This window comes from Cyclopterus lumpus, chromosome 3 (assembly GCF_009769545.1).
Source record: "Cyclopterus lumpus isolate fCycLum1 chromosome 3, fCycLum1.pri, whole genome shotgun sequence".
NCBI classification, from domain to species: domain Eukaryota; kingdom Metazoa; phylum Chordata; class Actinopteri; order Perciformes; family Cyclopteridae; genus Cyclopterus; species Cyclopterus lumpus.
The window spans coordinates 15,585,327-15,608,899 of record NC_046968.1 but is presented as its reverse complement, the minus strand read 5'-3'; the positions used below and the strand labels follow the sequence as shown (position 1 = coordinate 15,608,899).

At 41.1% G+C, this 23,573-nt stretch overlaps 3 protein-coding genes across 4 annotated transcripts; all 3 read right to left on the bottom strand.

Moving 5' to 3' along the window:
- Nucleotides 1-566: 566 nt before the first annotated feature.
- tradd (tnfrsf1a-associated via death domain) lies at nucleotides 567-9,826 on the bottom strand. 2 transcript variants are annotated; one of them, XM_034562085.1, is made up of 5 exons: nucleotides 9,699-9,826; nucleotides 5,987-6,143; nucleotides 5,605-5,885; nucleotides 2,870-3,017; nucleotides 567-1,197 (listed from the first exon to the last, which is right to left on the bottom strand). In XM_034562085.1, exons 2-5 carry the CDS (start codon nucleotides 6,138-6,140, stop codon nucleotides 899-901), a joined length of 882 nt encoding a protein of 293 aa, XP_034417976.1. In that variant the 5' UTR covers nucleotides 6,141-6,143; nucleotides 9,699-9,826; the 3' UTR covers nucleotides 567-898. The 2 variants fall into 2 exon arrangements, with proteins under 2 accessions (XP_034417976.1, XP_034417984.1); XM_034562093.1 differs by having other exon boundaries at nucleotides 5,987-6,140; nucleotides 9,699-9,771.
- A 1,116-nt stretch (nucleotides 9,827-10,942) lies between these two features.
- Nucleotides 10,943-17,314, bottom strand: ogfod1 (2-oxoglutarate and iron-dependent oxygenase domain containing 1). The gene is made up of 13 exons (XM_034562073.1): nucleotides 17,072-17,314; nucleotides 15,380-15,525; nucleotides 15,244-15,290; nucleotides 13,102-13,202; nucleotides 12,905-13,021; nucleotides 12,738-12,829; nucleotides 12,519-12,647; nucleotides 12,036-12,149; nucleotides 11,881-11,960; nucleotides 11,553-11,803; nucleotides 11,340-11,468; nucleotides 11,205-11,263; nucleotides 10,943-11,119 (listed from the first exon to the last, which is right to left on the bottom strand). The coding sequence occupies exons 1-13, from the start codon at nucleotides 17,235-17,237 to the stop codon at nucleotides 10,958-10,960; spliced, it is 1,593 nt and encodes a 530-aa protein (XP_034417964.1). The 5' UTR covers nucleotides 17,238-17,314; the 3' UTR covers nucleotides 10,943-10,957.
- A 1,313-nt stretch (nucleotides 17,315-18,627) lies between these two features.
- On the bottom strand, nucleotides 18,628-22,814 carry nudt21 (nudix hydrolase 21). Its single transcript, XM_034529326.1, has 6 exons — nucleotides 22,512-22,814; nucleotides 21,245-21,445; nucleotides 21,099-21,162; nucleotides 20,925-21,014; nucleotides 20,681-20,754; nucleotides 18,628-20,541 (listed from the first exon to the last, which is right to left on the bottom strand). Exons 1-6 carry the CDS (start codon nucleotides 22,631-22,633, stop codon nucleotides 20,388-20,390), a joined length of 705 nt encoding a protein of 234 aa, XP_034385217.1. The 5' UTR covers nucleotides 22,634-22,814; the 3' UTR covers nucleotides 18,628-20,387.
- Nucleotides 22,815-23,573: the final 759 nt, after the last annotated feature.

Below are 23,573 nucleotides of genomic sequence, written 5' to 3'. Positions count from 1 at the left end.
GCAATAATAAATGTTTGTGTGTATGTATGTATGTGTGTGTGTGTGTGTGTGTGTGTGTGTGTGTGTGTGTGTGTGTGTGTGTGTGTGATAAAAGCTTCTAATCCACACATCACATCTGGATGAATGGTCAAGAGTAAAACAGGGAGGGTTGGGCTTTTACAGTAGACCTTGAATGGAAACCAGTAGAGGAGCTCAACCTGAGGAGACTCCAGAGGAGCTCAACCTGAGGAGACTCCAGAGGAGCTCAACCTGAGGAGACTCCGTCCATCAGCCAAGCTGAGATAAAACCTCTGAAAACCACACACCTCAGCTTCCCCCTCCACCTCTCTGCCCTCAGGCCCCCACAACGTGACACATGCAGGTCCATACACACATTCAGCAACATAAGCAGCACATTTTAATCATATGAGCATGTGCACGTGTGTGTGTGAGTGGTAGGGAGGGAGGATTAACACTAAATTATACCTGAGGGAATTTTCACAAAATATCAGATTTAATTACACTAATGCATTAAACACAAACATGAAGACTTTTTTTTTTTTATACAACCATTTAATTTGTATGCAACCATTTTGTAGAAAAAAAAAAAAAATCAATAACCTTCAGTTGTTGAAGGTTTCATCTGTAAAATGACATCAAGCACAAATAAAAGGTTTAAACAGTGCATTAAACTCAAGACAGCATGTCCTTTAAACAGTGATGGCAGATAATTTCCTCTAAATGAAACAATACCGCTAATAATTGAAAAGCAAATCATGATATGAATATCAATTCTTGCAGATGTGTTAACATGTGTTCACACAAACTGTCTGAAACACACACACACACACACACACACACACACACACACACACCTCAGTTTTCAAAACCTGTACACGCAGAACAAAAGCACACCGAGTTATTCTCGTGGCTGTATCTCCAGAATATTTTCAGCCAGGCTGGTGAGTTTGCAGTCCTCCAGTGCTTTGACCAGCCGGCTCAGCTTGGCTGCTCTCCCCTCTGCCTGGATGAAGCGACTGAGCAGCTGATAGGCTTGCTCATACAGCCCTTCTCTCTCATACTCGTAGGCCAGGTTGTCTATGGCCAGACCCTTCAGAGCCCGGCAGCTCTTCCCCAGGGCCCTCCCTACATGCTTCCAATGACGACCCACTCCATTAGAAAAGCTCTGAACATCTCCCGCAGTCAGCATTCGGTCCTCTGATGGGCCGAAGGTTAAAGGATGAAGGAAAAAGAGTTAGTACTGATTAGGAGTTGTGTTTTTGACTTGACAAATGTAAGTCTAATATTAACTGTCTTTAAAGTCTTATTTGGTCTCTTTAGCTGCTAAATGCTTCAATGTGTTCACCAGCTGATAACTGTGTCGGTCTAAAACTGTTAAGTTGCCGGTATTAAAACCAAAACAATGATCTGAAACATGCTAAAATGCTCCCTAAAGCTGAGAGGAGATGAAGATAGTTTTTCCACAACAAGCGACAGCTTTCACATTATTCAAAGCGATTTGAATCTATTGTCGTTAAAAAAATATTGACTTGTGCATCTTCATGGTTGTACATATGTGTGAGTGAATACTGAACAAATATTTTTAGTTTTAGTTTCATTAAATATCAATGGTGTCCCATCAAAAGTATACATCAATTAACAAATCCCACGATGTTTTGTTTCAGAGTCCATCTGAAGTGGACTGTATTTCTTATTTTGCCTACAACATGGAAGGAGTTTGACAAGTTTCATAGCTTGCCGCTTAAAGCAATTACAAAGAAAACCACGAAGCCACCACGATGCTTTCATACACCAGCGGCGACATTAGACGATAGTTTGTGGCTGATATTAAAAGAGATTAGTGCAACCGGGAAGTGCATTCAAATTGCATGAATTTGATTTTGTCTTGTATTAATAGAAATATATTGGTAATTAATACATTTATTAATTTTTTTTTTATTTCAAATTTGGCTTACCCTCTACACAATCATTTTTCATTATCAGTCAACCAGAAACCAGGTCAGTCTGGGCCGTTGGAGCCTTGGAGGAGGCACTCAGGGAACAGAAGTCCCTGATGCCCAGACACAGTTGTGTTTCTGAGGAAGCTGAAACTACATTTACATGAACTGAAATCAAATCTTTAATTAACAAAAATAGAAAATCAAATTAACTTTCAAGACATTCTAATGTCTCATCAGTTAATGTTAATTTAACAGTTCAATATGAGGTCGACAAATTCAAATCAATGCAAGCCAAATACATTATCTGCTCGCACTAATCTCTTCCCATACACCAATATAAATTATAAAAGGTTGGATTAGAGTCAGATGACAAACAGCACTGAATGCTGTCAGTGTTGGATGTTGTGATAGCAACACGGGTAACAAGCATTTCTCTGCGTCTCGAATTATAAACGTTTGGTCCGCAGACCAAATACCTCTCAGATGCTGAGGCTTCAAATGAGGACTTGAACAAAGATTAAAAAGGTTTCACATTGTAAACAATAAATACCAGCTGATGCTCTGTGGATTATATTTTGCCAGTAAATTCCTTATCTCAACTTCCATTCAACACGTTGTTAAATGAAGCGAAACAAATGGCTGTCTGGAAGAAAGGAAATCAATTAAAAGCTCATGGTATGCTTTGGGAAATGATTGGAAGTAAAATTTAAAAATGTAGTGTGGTTAATTAAAGTTTTCAGCATGATTTCATCCCTATTTGTCACTGAACCGTGTGCCTCTGGTGAATCTAAGAATACAAGTCACCAAGAGAGTGTTTAAGAATTTTAAAGAAATGCGTTTTTAATCTCTAGCGTGACCTCACTTGGCCAAAAGTCTGGCGCAGAGTCTGTGAAGGACCCATTACACAAGAAATGGTCGTCTCGACTCACCAAACACTTTATTCTGAAATTTGAAGCAGTTGCCGGGGACGGGACACTCTTCCTGTGTGATGGGGGTCGGCTGTGGGGCGGGGCCACGGGCCTGAATCTGCAGCTGCTCCTCCAGATGATCAATCTCCTCATCGCGCAGACGCTCAGGCTGACACAAAATGACAAAGTTCACACACACTGAATAAAAGGAATGAAGACATTGAGGAGGAGAATCCTCCTATGAATCGCCACTCCTCCTATGAATCGCCACCTTAACGTGGTGGAGGAGTTTGAGTGTGAGGGAAGCCGTCAAACTGAAGAATGAGGCCTTTCGGGCCTGGCTGGCCCAGGGGTCTCCTGAAGCAGCTGATGGGTACCGGCGGGCCAGAAGGGCTGCAGCGGCGATGGTCGCGGAGGCTAAAACTCGGGCATGGGAGGAGTTCGGGGAGGCCATGGAGAAGGACTTTCGGTTGGCCTCAAGGAAGTTCTGGCAAACCATCTGACGGCTCAGGAAGGGAAAGCAGGCTGTTCTCAGCAGGAGGGGGGAACTGCTGACCCGGACTGGGGACATCGTCGGGTGGTGGAAAGAGCACTTTGAGGAACTCCTAAACCCGGCCAACATGTCCCCCGGAGAGGGGGCAGCGGCGGAAGACTTTGGGGTGGATTCACCCATAACCCTGGCAGAGGTCGCTAAGGTAGTCAAAAAGCTCCTTGGTGGCAAGGCGCCAGGGGTGGATGAGATCCGCCCTGAGATGCTGAAAGCGCTGGACATTGTTGGTCTGTCTTGGTTGACACGCCTTTTCAGTGTCGCATGGGGGTCGGGAACAGTGCCCATGGACTGGCAGACCGGGGTGCTGGTTCCCATCTTCAAGAAGGGGGACCGGAGAGTGTGCTCGAACTATCGTGGTATCACACTGCTCAGCCTCCCGGGAAAAGCTTATGCCAGGGTGCTGGAGAGGAGGCTCCGACCGCTTGTCGAACCTCAGATTCAAGACCGTCCCAGTCGTGGAACAGTGGACCAGCTCTTTACCCTGGCAAGATTACTGGAGGGGTCCTGGGAGTTTGCCCAACCAGTTTGCATGTGCTTTGTAGACCTGGAGAAGGCTTTCGACCGGGTCCCTCAGGGTTTTTTGTGGGGGGTGCTGCGGGAGTATGGGGTGCCGGACCCGTTGGCACGGGCCATCCGGTCTCTGTACGCCTGCAGTAGGAGCTGTGTTCGTCTCCTCGGTAGTAAGTCAGACACGTTCCCGGTGGGTGTTGGCCTCCGCCAGGGCTGCCCTTTATCACCGGTCCTGTTCGTGACCTTCATGGACAGGATATCTAGGCGCAGCCAGGAGGCGGAGAGGATCCGGTTCGGGAGTCTCGGGATCGCCTCTCTGCTGTCTGCGGATGATGTGGTCCTGTTTGCCTCCTCGGACCGTGACCTCCAGCATTCACTGGGGCGTTTTGCAGCCGAGTGCGAAGCGGCAGGGATGAGAGTTAGCACCTCCAAATCTGAGGCCATGGTGCTCTGCCGGAAACCGGCGGATTGCTCCCTCCAGGTGGGGGCAAACTGACTACCCCAAGCGAAGGAGTTCAAGTATCTCGGGGTCTTGTTCACGAGTGAGGGTAAGGTGGAGCGGGAGATCGACAGGCGGATCGGTGCGGCTGCAGCAGTAAAACAGGCGCTGTACCGGTCCGTCTTGGTGAAGAGGGAGCTGAGCCGGAAGGCAAAGCTCTCCATTTACTGGTCGGTCTACGTTCCAACCCACACATATGGTCACGAACTCTGGGTCGTGACCGAAAGAACGAGATCTCGGATACAAGCGGCCGAAATGAGCTTCCTCCGTAGGGTGGCCGGGCTCAGCCTTAGAGATAGGGTAAGGAGCTCGGACATCAGGGGGGAGCTTGGAGTCGAGTCGCTGCTCCTTCGTGTCGAAAGGAGTCAGCTGAGGTGGTTCGGGCATCTAGTCAGGATGCCTCCTGGACGCCTCCCATTAGAGGTTTTCCGGGCACGTCCAACTGGTAGGAGGCCCCGGGGAAGACCGAGGACACGCTGGAGGGATTATATCTCCCGGCTGGCCTTGGAACGCCTCGGGATCCCCCAGAATGAGCTGGAAAGTGCTGCGGGTGAGAGGGAAGCCTGGGTCGGCCTGCTGAACCTGCTGCCACCGCGACCCGACCCCGGATAAGCGGGTGATAATGGATGGATGGATGGAAAGTGTTGCAGAAATCTTTTTAAATACATTTTATACCAACCTGAAATAATACAACACATCTGGTGAGAGATGCCAATTAAACTACACAAAAATTTGTCCAAAGATTTTCTTCTTCTTTTGGACGTTATAATATGGCCTCATTAAAGAGTGATTTCTGAATATGAAAACGTCAAACTGGACTTTAAATATGAAATTCGGTTTTGTTTCAGTCTCATTGTTGAGGGAGTTATGAATATACTTTGTGGAGGAGATGATGAGTAACGTCGACATGTTGTCTTTAATAGATGAAAATCTTAATGACTTCCCAAAAATGCTAAATAGTGCAGATGTAACAACTAAGATTTATTTATTTAAGTTTTTTTTTTAAGCAATGTGAAAAAAGTTTCATCATCAACAGAAAATGAGGTATGTGGGATATATCACTCGCTAGTGTTTGGTTAAGCCAAAACATGAATAAATCAGTTGACATGAACACAATGTCAGGCTGAAGGAATGACTTGATACTGCAGCTCCATCTCAAATTGCCAAAGAATAGACCAACAGAAAAGTCCAGTATACCTGTGACAGGTGGATGTGCTGTAGGCAAAGCTCCAGCTTGTCCAGACAGAGATCCAGGATGTGTGTGCTGGCCTTGAGCTGAGTTTCCACTGTGAACTCGTGGGGAAGAGTAAGAAGCCGACAGGCATGTTGAGAGAGGGACTGCTGCACAGCTCCAGAGCTGTAGCTCTCCAGGAACTGCTGACACGCTGACACATCCTCAAACTTCACCTCCACCCCCAGAAAGGGGTCGGCGTCATGGACCTTAAGTATCTCATAACCACCCAGACCTCCTGCAGAATCTGACCACGTAAAATACTGATTAATAAATGTGACATACAAGAAAATACAGGTGTGTCATGAGGAATGCCTCTTTTATCTGAATTAGGATACGAGGGCTCACCTATAAGAGTCAGCTTGATGACTTTGAAAACGATGAACTTTCCCTGTTCTCTGTCTTTGAAGAGAGAGAGCAGGTTCACACCCGGGCAGAGCGACTGCAGAAACATGACGGCACATCCGGTCCACGGCCCACGATCCACCGTCTTGTCTGCCATCTTCTGAACACAACATGAAGGCAACACAAGTCACTAAAAGTGTAGAGTAATTAGTTCAATTGTGTGTTGAGTTGCTTTGAAATATCGCGGCGGAAGAATCATTATCTCCCCGTTGCTTTGGCCACGTTCCTCTTCATACCATCATAACAACACTGACCGGGACTACAGATATTTGCCATGTGTCCGCAGCTCTCCCCAAGATATGTGTTAACTGTATGAAGAATTATGTAAATCAGAAGAAAGAAAAAGTTGTATAAACAGTGTTTTGTATTGCCTTCAGGATGCTTTCCACCCCATGAAATTCCTATATTGTCCTCATTTCTTCAATTAGTGTGTAAATGAATAAGTGTAGATTATTTTGATGATTTTGATTGTGTCTCCAGGAGTCAGTGAACTGGACTGACAAAGTAATGCATATGTATCTGTTTGTATTTGTAACATCTGTATGACTGCTGCATAATCCTTTTCTATTTATCCTATAAAATGGCACGAATCAATAAATATAATTTACTTTAATATAATTGACTGATTGTATTTGTGCTATTATTACATAATACTACAACCATTTCATATGATATTATCATGGGACCTGAATAAAACTAAAACCCACAAAGGTCAACACTGTCGAAGGATTAGTGAGGTAGAAATTCACAATATTCATGATTACATTCAATATATTACCGTTGTGTGACAACTTAATTCATTTCTAGGTAAACAAAAATAAGTAGTCGAGTTCAATATGCAATTTAACTGCAGCTGATATTTGAGCTTCGAAGGAATCAGGTCGAGTGGTTTGTGTGTGGTTTCTAGTGGACAAACAATATGTGAGAGTACAACCGTTAACATAACTCAAACATTCACTGGGTCAGCTTCTTAAATGTGAGGATGGGTTGTTTCCTATGATTGTATATTGAATATCTTTGGCCATCTTTTACATCACCGTTGGCTGCTTTAAATTGTGAGAAGCATTTATCAATGTTGTTGAAACAATACTGAATACATTATTAAATTAAACATCTGTGGTGACAAAAACAGTTGACATTGTCTCGGCTGCACTGAATTGTCAGTCAAATTTTTAAATTGATGAAATGTTCAATATGCTTTTCCTTTTAACTGAGGCAGATGAAATCATTTCCAATCCAAGCGAAGAGAAAAATAAATTGTATAACCTCTCCAAATATACATGTGACCACCAGAAATATGTTTACTCCTAGAGTTAAACCAACTTCTGTCCTCTGGTTGCCTCGGCTCCACTCCACTTTAACCTTTTTTACTTCAGCCTCCTTTTGAAACCCTCATTACATAAAAACAGGTTTAATCTCAGTCCTCCCCTCCCCCGTCGAGCCCCTAACTGCTGCACAGCCCGTTAGCCCTCTTGGTGCCGTTTCCATGCCCAGGATGCAGAGCGCTGGAAAGAGCATCCTCTGAGCTGGATTATATGTCCTCATATTTCACTAATACACAGTACACTTGGCTGCTGGCTCGACAGGAATCTCCACAACTTAGCCACTACATAATTGTGTGCTATCCTATCGGTACTCTGCAAGTATACTGTGAGATTTGTTCAACAGCTGTATGAGGATTAAGTGATCATCAGGAGCTTAAAATATATCATTTAGCTTTTGCAGTCAAAAGGCAACCTCTAGTATTCCCTGGACAGCATGGCTGACATTTAGGTGAAATATATTGATTCACACAAGGATGTGACCAACTTCACCTTCATGTGATGACGGGAGTTGAAGCGTGTCTGTCTGTTCTGTGTTGTTGTCTTCGGTGCGTATAGCTCTGGATGTAAACTTTACGAACCAGACGATCTGTTGACTATCTTTTGATGAATCATTTAGTCACTGGATGAAGAAATGCCCTTTACAGATCCCAATGTTCATGTTGCTGGATTTATCTAACCAGCAGTCCAAAAGCCCAAAACAATCAATTGACCATAATATGAAATAAAGAGTGGATGTTTTGATTGATAAATGACTTAAACTATTAATATCATAAACATGTAATTGGTGATTCATTTTCTGTCAACTGGCTAACTGATTAATCAGCTAATAGATAAATATAGACTTATAATAGACTTTCAGCTATAACAAATTCAATTCACATGAAATCAAAACATGGCATCAGAAACAGGTAAAACATTAAATGTTGTAATGAATACAATTATTGTCTATACGTACACTAACTACAAATATTTATAAATATATACAGGTCCTGCACATGTGCTTTTAGTTAGGCCTTTGCTGAGGGATCTGCTCATGCCATGTTCATTAAATATCTCAAACATGGATGCCTCACGTCAGCCAGTCCAACGTTCAAAGTAATTAAACTACATTTAATAAATAAAGTGTTGTATTGCCAATGCACAGCATATGTGACTCTCACTAAACCAACTCTGTAATCATATAAATGTCCTGACCCTGGCTATTCTGGGAATCACAGCACAGTACTAATCAGGCGGAATAAGTGAAAACTCCTGTGTAGGTGTACCGTGGTTATAGGGGCATGAAGACATATACCCACAGGGGTATACACACTCATAGAAAAAGTTATTGATCGGAGTAATCAGTCCTCCTGCCCATACTGGCGACAGAGAAATGCTTTCTTAAAGCATTGCAGTGTGATCTGACCAACCGAAGCGTCCGTTTTGTAAATCAACAGAAAAAGTAAGTGGTAACAATGAATAGTACTTATGTGGGCGATGTTAGCGTGCTGAAATAATTAGTCAATCAATAAATTAACAGAAGAAAAATCTGGATTTCCAAAGTATTGTGTTTTCACTGAGGTTTCATGCTGAGCGGGTCAGATAGGCCTCAGCTGCTCTGTGGCAGGGATTAAACAGAGCATTTAAGGGATTTCGCTACAATTAGTATGAATGGACACAAAAAAACAATTACAGAAAGTATTAATGCTTTTAACATACATGGGCTTGTGTATTGTTTTGAGACTAAAAAACAACATGTTAACCTTTCCTTTAAATGAGGATAGCTCTTGTAAAACTAATGTCACTGTTGTGTTCAGCATCTAGCTAACTGGTATGTATAGTATCCAAAACCAATCCAATTATTGCTAAAATATAGAGATATCTTGATGGTTTAAATGCATCCAGATGTTACTATAATGTCAAAGTGATAAATGTCTTGAGTTAACAGGCCGACAGTTAAATAAAGTGGTTGCTGTAGTAACGTCACACGTGACTTTCTGACGTGAAGTTAGCTCGTTACGTCCCGCTGGCGTGAATCTTTGATCAAGAACGTTACAGGTACGTTGCAGCTTGATCGGAGATATGAACCGTGTGATTTTTAATCGCAAAGGTTGTCTTTTCAATACAAGACGTAAAGGGAGATCGGACGTAGATCGTGTTGATAAACCTCACGTACACTCACGGCGTAACTGGACACAACTGCCGTAAAACGTCGGCCACGGTGCGACAAACAAAGTGCTGAAGTGTTTACGTCACAGCTAAGACTCTGTGTTAGGCAGAAGTGGTTTCTAAATCACTATTCTTTATAGTCACTGTACAGTAAGTCGTTGTTAAAGTGGGTACAAACTTACCGTAAAACTTTTGTATATTGTTCGGTGGCTTGACGCTTCCTCCTGCGGGATCACACCCACTGGCACGTCATAACTCCCTCGCCTCCCATTGGCTAAGCGTGGATCAAAGAAGACGCTGATTGGTGGAAATCAACATGCCGCCTGAAGGGTGGAATTATGACAGGAAGGAAGTGAGTTTTTTTTTTTTTTTTCAATGTAAGAATAGAGTTTAGGGCAAAACATCTCATTTGCTTTATCTTTAACATGAACATTCTCTTGTTATTATTCCGTATGACTCAAATATACACATTAATGTAAAGGGTAAACTGATGAGTTTAAATAATTAGAGAAATAAGACATCAAGGAAGTGTCTGAGGGCGGCAGACTGCTTGGGTTAAGTGTATCAGTGTTACTGTAATTCATGACAACACGAATACACAATGCTGTCAATTTTAAAAGCTACACCGATTTTCTTCATTATCCCATGTTTATCTTGGGTTTCTGTAGTGTATTACTTTTTACTGTGGCAATGTGTTCTGTTTTTATTTGTGTGAACAGCTGCTAAAAACAACAACAATGCAAAGCATTGGCATAAGTGTGACAACAATGAATTCAAAGGAAACTTTTGTTAATTTAACTGAAACAATTAATAGATTACCGATTGAAAATGGTAAGCAACTTTTTAGATGATCCAATTAAGTGGACACCATTTAAAATTTCTTTAAACTATTCAGATCTTCGTCTTGTGTTTCTCACTAAAACCTTTTTACAGACACTTATAACAGACAACCTGTAATATTCAATTATTCAGTTTAATTTAAGACAAGAGCAGTTATCCCAGCTTCGCTCAATTGCCATCTTGCACACTCGCTGATGTCTACTGCAATCAAAATATCAGTGCCGATTCAATGAAAATCATCGATTTGTATTTTTCATGAAATGAAGACATACTGAAAGGAGCTATCTAATCTGACTGAAAAACTCAACAGACCTTTAGGGGACTGAGAATTTGCAAACTGGTATCCCTGAACAATATAGGTTTTAAACAGAAGAAGTATAATTAGGTTTCAAGAGTAACTGGTTCGGTCCAGTAAACAAAGTGTTTGTGGGCTTAATTCCTAGCTCAAGATTCCTTAAACAAAATACTGAGCCTCAAATAGCTCCCAAATGCCAGGGCAGCATCTGTTAATGTGTACGTGGTATGTCCTAAAATGTAAGCACCATCTTTTTAGAAAGATGAAACAAAGATGTGAAGACACACAAGATGGACAGACATATATTTATTCATAGTACACAAATGAGAAGTCATAAAATTCTCTGCAGGTAAAACTGTTGTCAGAATCAGACAAGCTTTCGTGGTTGACATGTTTGACAAATTTGAGGGTTTCTTTGTCTCTGTAGACGAGGGCGAGGGAATTATCCTCTGGATACACTGTCAGGAGCTGCGATGAGGAAGAAACCAAAGCAATGATGATAATGAAGTATTGCCAACACACAATCCCACTTTATAGTGTAATCAACACTAACCTCCTCATCCTCTTCATTAGCAACATAACAAGTGAAGCCCCCAAACTCTGACTGCCAGTCTATGAAAGAAAGTTTTGTAAAAGTCACAAAATAGATTTAAGTGTTTTTAGTGTGTGTGCGTGTGTGTCGACTCACCCGCACCGCAAAAAGGTAAAACAAGGTCCAGAGCGTACTCTGCACGCGATGCTTCTGCATCATGCAACAGAGTGTAGCCGCCATGAGACCATCGACGTAGTTCACCACAACACACAGGTGTGCTCAGCTCTAAAGCAAACAAAGGTCAAAACACACAAAATAGCTGCTAAGACTTGAGGCTGAGGAAACCCAATCCTACTGACACACACACACCTTTCTCTCTGCTTGCATTTGCTGATGATGGTGATTTGGTCGAAGACCCTGTGGCTTCAGCATCCTTCTTCTCTTCATCTTTATTCTCATCATCATCATCATCATCATCATCATCATCGGCAGGACACAGGTAGTGCAATCGAAGGCCGGTGAAGTTGGAGAGAAGCAGGAAGAATGCCTCTGAACAAAGCAGCTCCCAACATGCACTCACACACTGAGGTAGTGTGTTCAGAGAGGCCGCATCATAGCATCTAAATGGACACAAATACAGCACCTGTAATCACAGTCCTAGAATACACTGTTAAATAATCTTTGAAACATTCCCTACCTCTTATTAGGTGGTCCTCTCTTTGTCCACTGAATCTGAGTGAGTCGCAGTGCTTCTTTCACCTCCTTGAACTTTTCCTCCTAAATACAAACACCATCAACCGACAGAAACAAATGGACACGTACAAGGAAGTAGAAATACAAGTGAGAAGTTACCTTGAGAAAATCTTTGAGCTGAATTTCAGAGCTGTCCTCAAATTCCTCCTGGATCTGCTCTTGGTAAGCTATGTCCAAGTACACTGGATTGACCCACTCCAGTAGCAATGTTTCCTGTCATGAAAACAAAAACACAACAAACACATGTCAGCAAGAACGTAGGCTGTCTGTTAAAGGAATAGTTTGGCATTTTGGGAAATACACAGTCACTTTCTTGCTGAAAGTCAGATGAGAAGATTGATATCAAGCTTGTTAGACAAACTTGACTTAATGTTTTGATTAGTAAGATTTAGAGGTGCTGGTATTTCATTTGGTTTGGCATTTGGTTCCCTTTGGACAGAGCCAGGTTAGCTGTCTCCCCGTTTCTGGTCATCATGCTCAGCTAAGCTAACCAGCTAAAGCTGAGCATGTACCGAGTGCATTTCCTAAAATGTATTTCAAACTGTTCCGATAAAGATAATTTGAACGTTTGACCAAACTCACATCTCTTGGTAAGTGTGGGCTCCGTGGGACAGGGGGCCCTCTGTGGCGAGGAGGGCGCTCCAATGACGGCCCATGAAACCAGCCGCTCAGAGACAACCGACACTTGTCCCGTGTCAAAACTTCTGACACCTGGAGAAACGCAACGCATCTCATCAATCTGCGATCAAAGCCACTTCTTTGGTGCAACGGTGAAGATAAGGCAGCAGCAACTTTTCTTACTTGGTGAAAGGAGACTGGAGAAACTTCAAAGAGGACGAGCGTGTTCAAAGAGGGTACAAGCGACTTCACTATACTCTGTGGGTGGAAATTACCTGATGACAGAGATAGAAATTACACAAGACTCGTCTAAACAGCACAGAAATTCCCACACAAAGTAAGACACTCACTGTCTGTTGTGTAAAGATCGAGGGTTCCTCCATCACTGCTCTGCCACGGAGGCACGAGATACAGAATGAAAGCAACACGCCTCCCCTCCAATTCGTCATCGTGACAGAGAAGAACATCTAGAAGGAAGAAAGAACTTTACATGTGGGGAAAAAGATTCACCGAAGTTTCTTCCTCAAAAACCTGAAACAAAGTTCACCTGTGTATTCATATCTGGCACAAGAAATATCCACTACGGGCTCCAGTTCAACCTGCAACACTTCTCCGAGCCAAGAGCGGAAACGCCCAAACAGTGCTGCCCTGAAAACAGTGACACAAGAAATATATTTTATGGTGCAATCCGGTTTTGTATTGAAAATAACAATGTGGATGAACCTTTAACCTTGTATAAAATGTAAAGACCTTTTGAAAGCCTCACCACACAGACAGATTGTTGGACTGCTCAAACCAACCGTGACATTTTGTTGTGACATAAATAATAGATGATCACGAGAGGAGGTCGTTATTGTGCGTTTAATTATGGTATTTATTCCAGGGCGGTATTTCAGTAGGTATAGCCCAGTGTAGTCACAAATACACATTTGCAAGAAATTACATGTTGCCGTCTCACTGTAAACACTGCTCGTCATAATCATCATAAAATAACTGCACATTTTTACATTTTTTAAAGGAAAGATGTTTGTATTACTTTGACCCTCGTACATTACCCAGATAACAGAGGGGTCGACTAGGATTAAAATTGACACCCAGCTCGTATCGTCTTGATTTATCCACTGAGATCTTGTTTTTTCTTGGACTTGTTTAAACAACTGAGCATCTTGGCAGGTTCGGCAGCTTCTGCTGCTCCATAATTCTACAATAACATTGTTTCTAGTCATTTGTTTGAACGCCGCAACATGTACACTGCTGTAATAACTTACAGCAAAGTCCAGCACTGGAGCAGACTGAATAAGAAAAGGTCCTTTCGCTTTAACAATGATCACCGCTGAGCCACTGCAGCTGAGCGCATTTCCCACTGAGCTCATGCCTCATGTTAATGCCGTCAACATCAACAGCACTAAATGAACAACATGCACTAAGTAGGAGGCCGATGTGACATCTGGCTCCACCTGGTGGAGCTGATAAACACGTCTCCCTACCACTGGGCCAACTTTAGCATTGCTTTGAGATTCATTCACTGCTGACTAAAACAACCTCTTTTAACTTTACACGTAACAATGCAGACTAATACTGAAGACATAGAGCAACTTTGCCGTCGATTTGTAGATGAGAAATCATTAAATCTCTAAAAACATGAATATGTCTCTTTGTTGGACTGGCATCAGCAACACACACATTTTTTCAAAGCAAAAGGTTTGAGAGGCTAAAAGTATGTTTAAACGTGTGTGTTGCTGGATTTACAGCTCTGAGATCAGCAACAAGTAAGACATAATATAGTGCTCGTCTCTCAAGCAAGTCATCAGTGAATTAAAAGTGGTTTGAATTGAGACAGCTCATTTTGTCAGGTATGAAATAAGATATCAATCACAATGAACAAATGTGATACATTTTGTTTTGCAAAAAGAAAAGAAGCAGTCAAAAATCAGGATGGCCAAATAATAAAATCATCTGGCTTTAGAGAAAGATCATCCCTTCCATCAGGCTGGGAATGATTACAATGGACTACCAGTAGGTACAATGCGCTTTAAACACAGCTGTAGATCAGGCGATACAGCATTATTAGCCATTAATTGTTGGTTTAATTTGAGCTCTTGAACAAGATTAATTGGCTCCATCGTTCATCCTGGATCAAGCTGCACTTGATGGACGGAAAGCAGGACAGATTGCAGGACTCCGGAGGGACGAGAGGAGCTGGACTATAGTTCACACCATAATGCTTGGTGCTCAAACAGTCAAAGTTGATGGACAACGTGTTCTTCGTGTTGAATAACGTGAAGATGTCATCCATATTATCTACCCAGAGAATTGTTTTAGTTCCTTATTATGCGAAATTCATAAAATAAATGCACGACAGGAATGTACATCCGTTTTTGTTTTGTTTGTTGAATATTATTGTGCATCCCAGTTTTGCATAATAACAATAAATGATCCTTGAAAAGACAATAAGACACCAACTTGATTGAGTAAATGTGATGTCTATTAGAACAGATGAACTGTAATAAAAATGGGCATAAATGCAAGTTGTTAGCATATTTCCCACCTGGCAGAATGAGCTTCCCCTCTTTAAAGCACTGACCAACCGTTATCCACACTTTCACAATCTATCCTTTTCTACTGACTAAGGAAACTCATACCAACATATAATAAATCATAAAGTACACAAACACAAGTAGTTTTTTACCTCAGTCCTGAGATATGTGGCTCTGTTCTCTTCTTCAAGTCGTCCGACTGTGTGGGAACATCAACAAAGTGCAGATAATAAGAAAACGACACAAACCAACAGGAATAAATCAGTGAGGCGGTTTGTTTATAGACACCTGTTTAAATTTGTACAGATCATTTGACTTCTCATGGAAGTTGAGCTCCATCAGTTCTCTCTGCAAGTTCTCCACGAATGTCTTGCTGCCGAGGAAGTTCTTGATGATGCAGTGAGGGAAAGGGTGGCAGTCCAACTCCAGGTCTCCTGCACATAATAAACACACAATAATCCGTCAACCGGTGAGTTATTTGTCAAATTATAATGTGGACAAAACTCACCGCTGCTTGTGGACTCTGGACTACAGCCACAAAACAATAACTTGACTGCACTAACAAGAAACAAAAGTTAAATAATATTTGGACCTGGCAAAGAGAGTTACTAAATAACTTCAATATGTATTCAAGTAGGGCAGGTTAAATGAGATCAAATGGCATTTGGGAAAATAATTATCCTCCACTCGTACAGTCAGACATATCAGAAGGTTGGGCAATATGTAAATGTCCCATTAAAGAATATAAACTGGTCTAGAATCAGTGTTTTGTCAAACTGTTTATACTATTCATATTTGGACGTATTAGATAATTGAGCATAATGCTGAAAATGAGTATCAATGTCATTATTATGGCCTAGGACAGAAATACCTCCTTCCGGTTATGTTATCCCTAAACAGTATCTCAATTATTTTTTCAGAAAAATCAATCATATAAAATGACATAATTTAGCCAAAGATATGCATTCATACCAAAACAGCAACGAGTCAAGTCACTATTTTTTTTATATTAGACCTTTATTTAACCAGGTCAAATCAATTGAGAACCAATTCTCATTTACAATGATGACCTGGCCAAGAGGCAGTAGCACAGTCCAGACAACACAGATACAATACAGTATGACAAACGCATCAGAAAATGGCTAAAAACAACACAGGAAAATTAATAAACACCATGTACAAAAATAAAAGGCGGATTACTGGATGTTCTTTGTAAACATGGAAGGAATGGAGAGAGAGAGAAGTGATGGCTGGTCAGCAACTACAGCAGTCAACTCTGACTTGTTGCAGCCTTTGTTTGAACACGTTGAGAGAAGAGCTGTTAGTTTGAGCGTGTTTTGGGCAAAATGAAAGGCGTTATGACCAAACACAGTACGGGCTTTTGGAATGATGAGCCTGATGAAGTCACTGGATCTTAAACGCCGATTGCTCTCAGAAATGTGCAGAAGATTTGAGAGGTAGCGAGGGGTCTTTCCCAAAATGGATTTGTAGACCACGATCAGCCAGTGTTGTAGCCGCCTGGGATGAAGGGAGGGCCAATCCACCAATCTGTACAGATCACAGTGGTGAAGGGTGAAGCAAAACGGATTGCTAAGTGGTGGAGTGGGTCCAGTTTCTGAGGGTGGTTTTTGATGCCATTTTATAAATGATATCGCCGTAGTCAAATAGAGTAAGGATGGTCATTTTCACAAGGGTGACAGTGTGTGAAGGAAGCCTACAGGAAACCCAGTCTAGCTTTCACTACTACTGGATAGTTTACCTGCAGTGGTTCAAGGGGTACATGGTAGTAAATAGTATCCTGATAGTCAAGCTGCATACAGCGGTTAAATAGTTAAAAAGGTCACCCGTCTCAGGTATATTTGTGACGTGGCAGCGTCACAAAGTGTCAAAGAGCACCATGCGCGCACAAACACGGAGGCTGATTGGTTCATGGAGGTGAACGGTACTTTAGCAAAGTCGGTGTGTTCCTGCTTCACCCACCCTGTCTGTGGGGAGTCCTCTGGCTCCACGCCTCCTGCACACTCTTCTTCACCTGCTCGTCTCCTACAAGTGAACACAGTTCAGCGGTTTCCTCACTCGTCGTCTTCTTCTTTTTCTTCTTCTTGTCTGTTTTCACGCTGTCCCCCGGACGTCGTCTGGACGCCATTATAGACACTATCACGCAAGTTATGAACAGCCTTGAAAGTACGTTCACACTACGGACGCGTGTGTGTGAGATGGCTCGTGCGACGCGGGGAAATGACGTCGGAGAAGTTAGGGTATTGTTGCCCTGAGTAGAGACTGTCAGGCAGCTTTGGCAAACTGACAGAAAATACTTTATTTGTTAAATCCTAATTTTTTAACAAACCCTCTTTAACTTTGAGAGGAATAAGGAATATGTACTTGTGTTTATTTTCCAAGCAACCAGGTCAGTTAACTATCAAATATATAATTGCTCCTTAAGGGGGTGAATAATAACATAACATTAAGTTATATTGTATATACTACTCCAGTTATATTGTTAATATTCGTTAAAGTATATATTTTTGCAGTATTCTTTTCAGATTTCTATTCTATATTTAGATTCTTGGATTTTGCAGTACTTGGCCTGTATTTTTTTTATTGCCTCTCACACACTGAGACAAATTCCTTATAGGTGAATACATAAACCTTATGTTTCTGAAAACATGTATGCATTACAGATGTAGTGGTATTTTTGTACCACCTTCTTACGTTCTTGTGTTTAACAGAACATTTTGGATTTGGATTGATTTTGGAGAATACTGGTTTTCCCAGTACAAATATGCAATTATTATTAAATGCAACCTTGCTTGCTGCAAGTAATGCAGACTTTTTTTACATTTCAAAGATATATGATAAGCTTTACCCACTGTATCTTTTAATGTATGTTCTGTTCGGCTCACCTCGATGCAAGACAACCGGACCACTTCAATCCAGACTGTATTGTGCATAATAATAGTCCCACAGACAAAGTCAGCATCATCACAGAATAACAAAGTTAAAAACTATAAAAAATAACTGCAGACAAGAATAACGGTCTTCTAAGATTATTTGTTTTAATCTAATATGACTCGCAATGTATACATAATGACGTCCAATGTGCGCTGGGATCGCCCTTAACAGGATAAGCAGTTTAGAGAATGGTTAAATGGATATTGTATCATGCAGGTGACATTCAAAAGTGGGCAAGCAGTCCGTTAACTGAAATATAGATACATGTTTCTGTAGTGGTAATGGAAGTGTCAAGGCACACAATACTAAAAATGAGTGAAGCGTACACTGCCAATATAATTTTGTCATCACTTGTTATGTGGTTGTAACACATTTGACCTTAACCAAGTGACATATGAAGCATGTGGAGCGGTATTCAGTAAAAAATGTCAGTTACACACGTTAGATTTAATAGTCAAACATTATTTTTTGCTAATCTATTAGGATCATAACATTTGATCCTCATGAGCTCCAGTAGTGACTCATGCTGAAATAATTTGGTGTACACGTTCAACTGATGACAATATGAAGAAATAAGCAAAAGCTTTATAAAAACCGACTGCTTTATTAAAAAGAAAAAAGAACAGCATTGTCACAGGTTAAAACAACATGAAACGCAATGATGTGGTTTGTTTAATCCAACATTGGCCTTCTCTGAACATAAAATCAGATTCTTAACACGCACTGGAATAAAGACTTGCAAACTACAAAACAAGCAGTTTCTCAATATAAAAAAGGCGCATTTTTCATTTTCTTCTTCGAATAGTAAAAACACCCCATGTGTCAGTGACATGACAAGCTTTTCTTTTGTGAAAGTCGAGCTAAAGATGAAGTATTTTTTCTCTCCACATTGTCTTATCTTCACTCACACAGGACTGCACTCACAGAGACAGCTAGACGTACTTCTAGTTAGTTGTAAATGAAGTTGAACCTATAAAGATAATTTTCAAGATCCAGTTAATGTTAAGAGATAATTTAACGTTTTGTCTTTTCCTATTTTTTCTGTTAAAACTAGAGTTTTTGAGCAGGTTTTATTTTTTGAGTAGGTCAAAAAACTGCTAACGAGTAAGGATGGATGAAAATAATAAAATCCTGCATTCGGCACATTTGTTTAATCTCAAGGATACACAATGTGTTTGTGAGAAAAAGTGAGTGTAAACATACAAGAAAAAAAGTCCACAGGGCACCTTTAGAAGGACAGGGTGTACGATTTAGTGGCATCGAATGGGCCTGGTAGCAGATTGTTACCAACTGAATATCCCTCTGCTCACTCCCTTTCCAAGACTGGAGTTATGTGAGCCGCCAAACTGTTCCCCTTACTCAGAGGACATCCTTACCATCATGACTCGACTTTGGGAGCAACGGAAGTCAGACGGCTGCTGGCGATACCTGGTTTTACACCCTCTGGCTCACATTGTTGCCGTTTCGAGTGAGTCAGAGAACTACGGTGGCCTTTGGGTAATGTTAAAGCGCCAGTGGTCGCTTTGTCTGTTCTGGGCTACTGTAGAAACATGGATTACATGAAGAGGACCTGCTCCCTGAGTAGAGATACAGAGCTCATTTTAAGCTAACAAAATAGTTCTTAGTTTAAAGTGATTATACACCAATAGAAACATCGGTACAAATAGTATATTCCATTTCTGCTAATGGGTCCACCGAAATGCTACACACTGACCCTGTAAGTTTCAGAGATCATGGAAGAGTAATTTCCTGCTCTGAAGGAATACTCCAGCACCAACATATCATTCTCTTGCAATATTCATTATCTTTAGGTGAAACCATTTAGCTTAAATTAAAGTCAAAATACAAGAAAAATCTCTGCAAACCTAGTGGTGTGACTAGTTCATCTGAGGGGTGTACAACTTGGATAAAAGTGACACACCTGCACACTGAAGTGCATATTTGTTATATTTTTTTAAGTAGAATCTTTATCTGCAAATATCTTGTGTACAGGTATACGTCTCGTATTACTTCTCCTGGCTTTCATAGAGAAGCTGTGGTGCAGTCCTCAGATACTTCAGAAGGATGGATACTATCTAAAACGCTCTTTAGTAGTCTCTATACCCATTGTGCTTTCACTGCGTTGATAAAATGTTTATTATGTTACATTTCAAACATTAACAATACAAGCCGATTGATTAGTTAGAAAAGTTACAGGTTATACAGGTTGTCAGCAGTTGCACATTGCAAATCCTTGATACAGACAATTTATGTGATGATATTTTATTTCAGCGCCACGTTTAATTTAGCCAGTGACAGTTAAAAGGAAAAAAAGGGAAAAAAAGAAAAACCCAAGGGTTTCAGTTCAATTCAGGCTAGTTCCACAATGACATAAACTATACCTGCTCAATAGCTGTGGTAGACTGGAAATGATTGGTCCATATCCAGGAGCGTTGTCATACAGTTCAAACAAAGGTGCTGCCACCAGTTTATAGTTCTTGGGGACGGCAAACAGCGCTGCAGAAACATGAATCACAGGTTTCCAAACGAGCAAAGATACAATGGAACTTTTATCCACGAGTCCTCTACTTTTATGCTCTACTAAACATCAACACTAACATGCAAAAGTTTCACAAGTTATGTTGTGATATACTGACCTTTTCCTGCAACTGAACCAGGAATAGCTTCTTATGCTCCTTGGGTTTGGTGATGTGAGCTGGAATATACGGATACTGCAAGACAAACAACTGTGATCAGCTCACATTAGGACTCAGATATAAACTAAATCAGCACCATCAGTTAATGCTACACCGGTTTCCATTAAAATATTGGAAATAGCATCTAGTAAATTGTTCCTTCAATTGAATCCTCCTAACTTGTTATTGTATATCTGTGCACTAACCTGTGGAGGCTCAAAGTTTGGACGATACCAGTTGCCGATACAGTCGTCAATCACCCATTCCTGCTTCACGCCATCTTGCCTTCCAAGGATCTGACATCAAAACAAAAGTTAATGTGTAAACTCCACAATCACAGCAGCAACAAGAAGCTTAAAACTGTGCAGTGATGTAGCTACCTCCGTCATCAGGCGTTTCAGACCATCCACCTCATCTTCTCCAGCAGTCAACTCTCCCCCGGGTCTGCAGGAGAGAAGCAAACCGTCAGTTCCATAAAAACCTTTCTGCTGCTTCACACAGGATCCTCTGAACATCAACTACTCACAGTTTGAAGAAAGTGGTGCCCAGCTGCAGCAGTAACACATGAGGCAGCCTGTGTTCATGGACAATGAGAACACCCTCCACTGTCCTCCGCATCCCCATTTTATCAAACTCTTCCCGCATCCGCTGGAACCGGGCAGCCACTGAGCTGTCCTTCTCATACAGAGGCTCCTTGGTGCCAAATGTGTAGTTGGTTAGAGGGTATCTGAAGTACACGAGAAAAGTAATTAAGCATGACCAGAGATCAATACAGTGTGGTTCGTACCTATACGCTATAAAAAGTAAAACTGGGATATACCATTTAATACTAAAATTTTAATCTTGGGCTGCAACAATTTAATTAAACCATCTATTGCATTTTTTATGTGAACTGGTTGTGTTTCAAATTCAAAATGTCTCAGAAAAGTGAAATTTGTACAATGTATTTCCGCAACGAATCTTCAAATGGCTTTTTTTTTTTTTAAACCAACTCTAATTTAATCTTAATTCAAATAAAACAGGAGCAAAGTCTCCACTCAGAGGCAAAAAAAAACAGAAAGAAATGTGGCTCACTGAATGACAAACTAATTATCAAATTTACTGTAGATTAATTTCATAATGGTTTCTGCTGTAAAGATGAGGCTAAATATGTTGGCTGCCATAGTTAGTATGATCTTGAAGTCTTAAATTAAATATTTATTTCGGATTTGAATGCTTTATTGTAACATTGAATCACCAAACGTGATGATTGATTAATCGTAAGGATTCCAGCCTCTGAAATGTGAATATTTACTGGTTTCCTGAGTTTGATTGAACGAGCTGTGGCTTGTTTTCTGAATTCATCGTTGGGATAATAAAATGCAAATAAGTAAATACTCATTTAAAAATTCAAGCCTGGCATTCAATGTGCCTCTTTTTCCCGACCAGCGGCCCAGAAGCCAAACATATTTAGTTTCATATAATAGAAGACAAAGGAAACCAGCATATATTCCCATGCGAGAAGCGGAAACTAGTGGTGTTGTTTTTGGAATATTATATATTTTTTATTAATATTTAGACCAATATTTTAGACAATTCTTGAAAAGCAACCACGTCCAAGTCCAAGAAATGACCACAACATGGACACTGATGTATTGTGTGAAACACACAGTTGATTAAATCAATATATTTGGCACCAAATGATTGACACATAATAAACTAAATAATCTAGTTCAACTTTACTTTAACGTTAACTAACGAGCACCCTTCGCTACCGATACGAGCTGCATTACGTCTGCTCCACATGCACTCACAGGTTGATGGTCCTCTCCAGCGAGAGCGCTTTAGCGGGCCCGCTGATGTATTTGTTCCCAAACTGAACTGCACCACCGCGCGGCCAGCCGGCGGCCGAGCGACTGGGAGGCGCGACCGACATCTCTACCGTGTGCACGACGAGGCTGAGTCCTCCTGCGAATGTACCTCGGGTACTAGTTGTTTCGTAACTCGCTGGATTATCTAAATAGCGAAAGAAACTCTTCACACTTGTGTAGACGGTCGACAACAATTCCTCTGCCGTCGCTTCCCTCGGTCCTCCTTTTCCGGGTGAAGTGCGGCTTTCTGGGCGATGTCCCCGCCAGCGACACCTGCTGGTGTGGATGATGAACTCTTTAAACGGCTAAACATGTACATCCAAAACAAGGAACGGGCATATATAGTGTGTGTAAATGTACCGTTAAAGAAGGAAAGGTAATCTGTGTTTGTCTTTTTACATTAAAGAACTGATGATGACTGTGATTTCCACATGTTGTGAATAAGGCCCAAACTACTCGTTATTACTCCGCAGCTGCTCCCCTTCATTACATCCTGCTCTTCAGGCTTTGGCCAGCTGTCTTTATATTAGACACAGGAAGTATATTGTACCTTTTTGCAAGTATTTTAACTGCTGATATATAGAACTATAATAATAGTAAAGTGCATTTGGTTTGGATAAAAATGTGACCTCTATTTTAGAATTGAGTTAGCTAAGTAAGCTCTGCTGTGTGCACTCATAATATACAGCAGTGCTGTATAGTAAAACAAAATATGACTTTGAAAAAACTTCCATACAATTGTTTTAAAGTACAGCATCAAAATGAAAGTGCTGTATACTTCCCCCAGTTGTGTGATTTCAAAAATATTTCATTAATAAAAGTGCCTGGTCCATTACAAATATATGTAATATGATAAATATATGTATGTTTTGAATCAAGAAGGCTTGAATACATTTTCCGCATGAAAGGTCTTGTCTATTCCTCCTCTGTTGTTCTGGCACCAAAGACCATTATTGAACCGAATGATATAACTGTGATAACAACTGAGCTATCTCCATGGCAACC

What these genes read in the sequence shown, in the direction of transcription:
- tradd (XM_034562085.1), bottom strand. Translation starts at nt 6,140, where the DNA reads ATGGCAGACAAGACGGTGGATCGTGGGCCGTGGACCGGATGTGCCGTC. An exon ending in AGCACATCCACCTGTCACAG is followed by an intron (nt 3,018 to 5,604) that starts GTATACTGGACT and finishes ATTTTGTGTCAG; the next exon opens with CCTGAGCGTCTGCGCGATGA. An exon ending in ATTTCAGAATAAAGTGTTTG is followed by an intron (nt 1,198 to 2,869) that starts GTGAGTCGAGAC and finishes TCGGCCCATCAG; the next exon opens with AGGACCGAATGCTGACTGCG.
- ogfod1 (XM_034562073.1), bottom strand. Translation starts at nt 17,237, where the DNA reads ATGGCGTCCAGACGACGTCCGGGGGACAGCGTGAAAACAGACAAGAAG. An exon ending in ATCTGTACAAATTTAAACAG is followed by an intron (nt 15,291 to 15,379) that starts GTGTCTATAAAC and finishes GTTCCCACACAG; the next exon opens with TCGGACGACTTGAAGAAGAG. An exon ending in CCACATATCTCAGGACTGAG is followed by an intron (nt 13,203 to 15,243) that starts GTAAAAAACTAC and finishes CACTGTTTTCAG; the next exon opens with GGCAGCACTGTTTGGGCGTT.
- nudt21 (XM_034529326.1), bottom strand. Translation starts at nt 22,633, where the DNA reads ATGTCGGTCGCGCCTCCCAGTCGCTCGGCCGCCGGCTGGCCGCGCGGT. An exon ending in CAAACTTTGAGCCTCCACAG is followed by an intron (nt 20,755 to 20,924) that starts GTTAGTGCACAG and finishes TTTGTCTTGCAG; the next exon opens with TATCCGTATATTCCAGCTCA. An exon ending in CTGGTTCAGTTGCAGGAAAA is followed by an intron (nt 20,542 to 20,680) that starts GGTCAGTATATC and finishes TCATGTTTCTGC; the next exon opens with AGCGCTGTTTGCCGTCCCCA.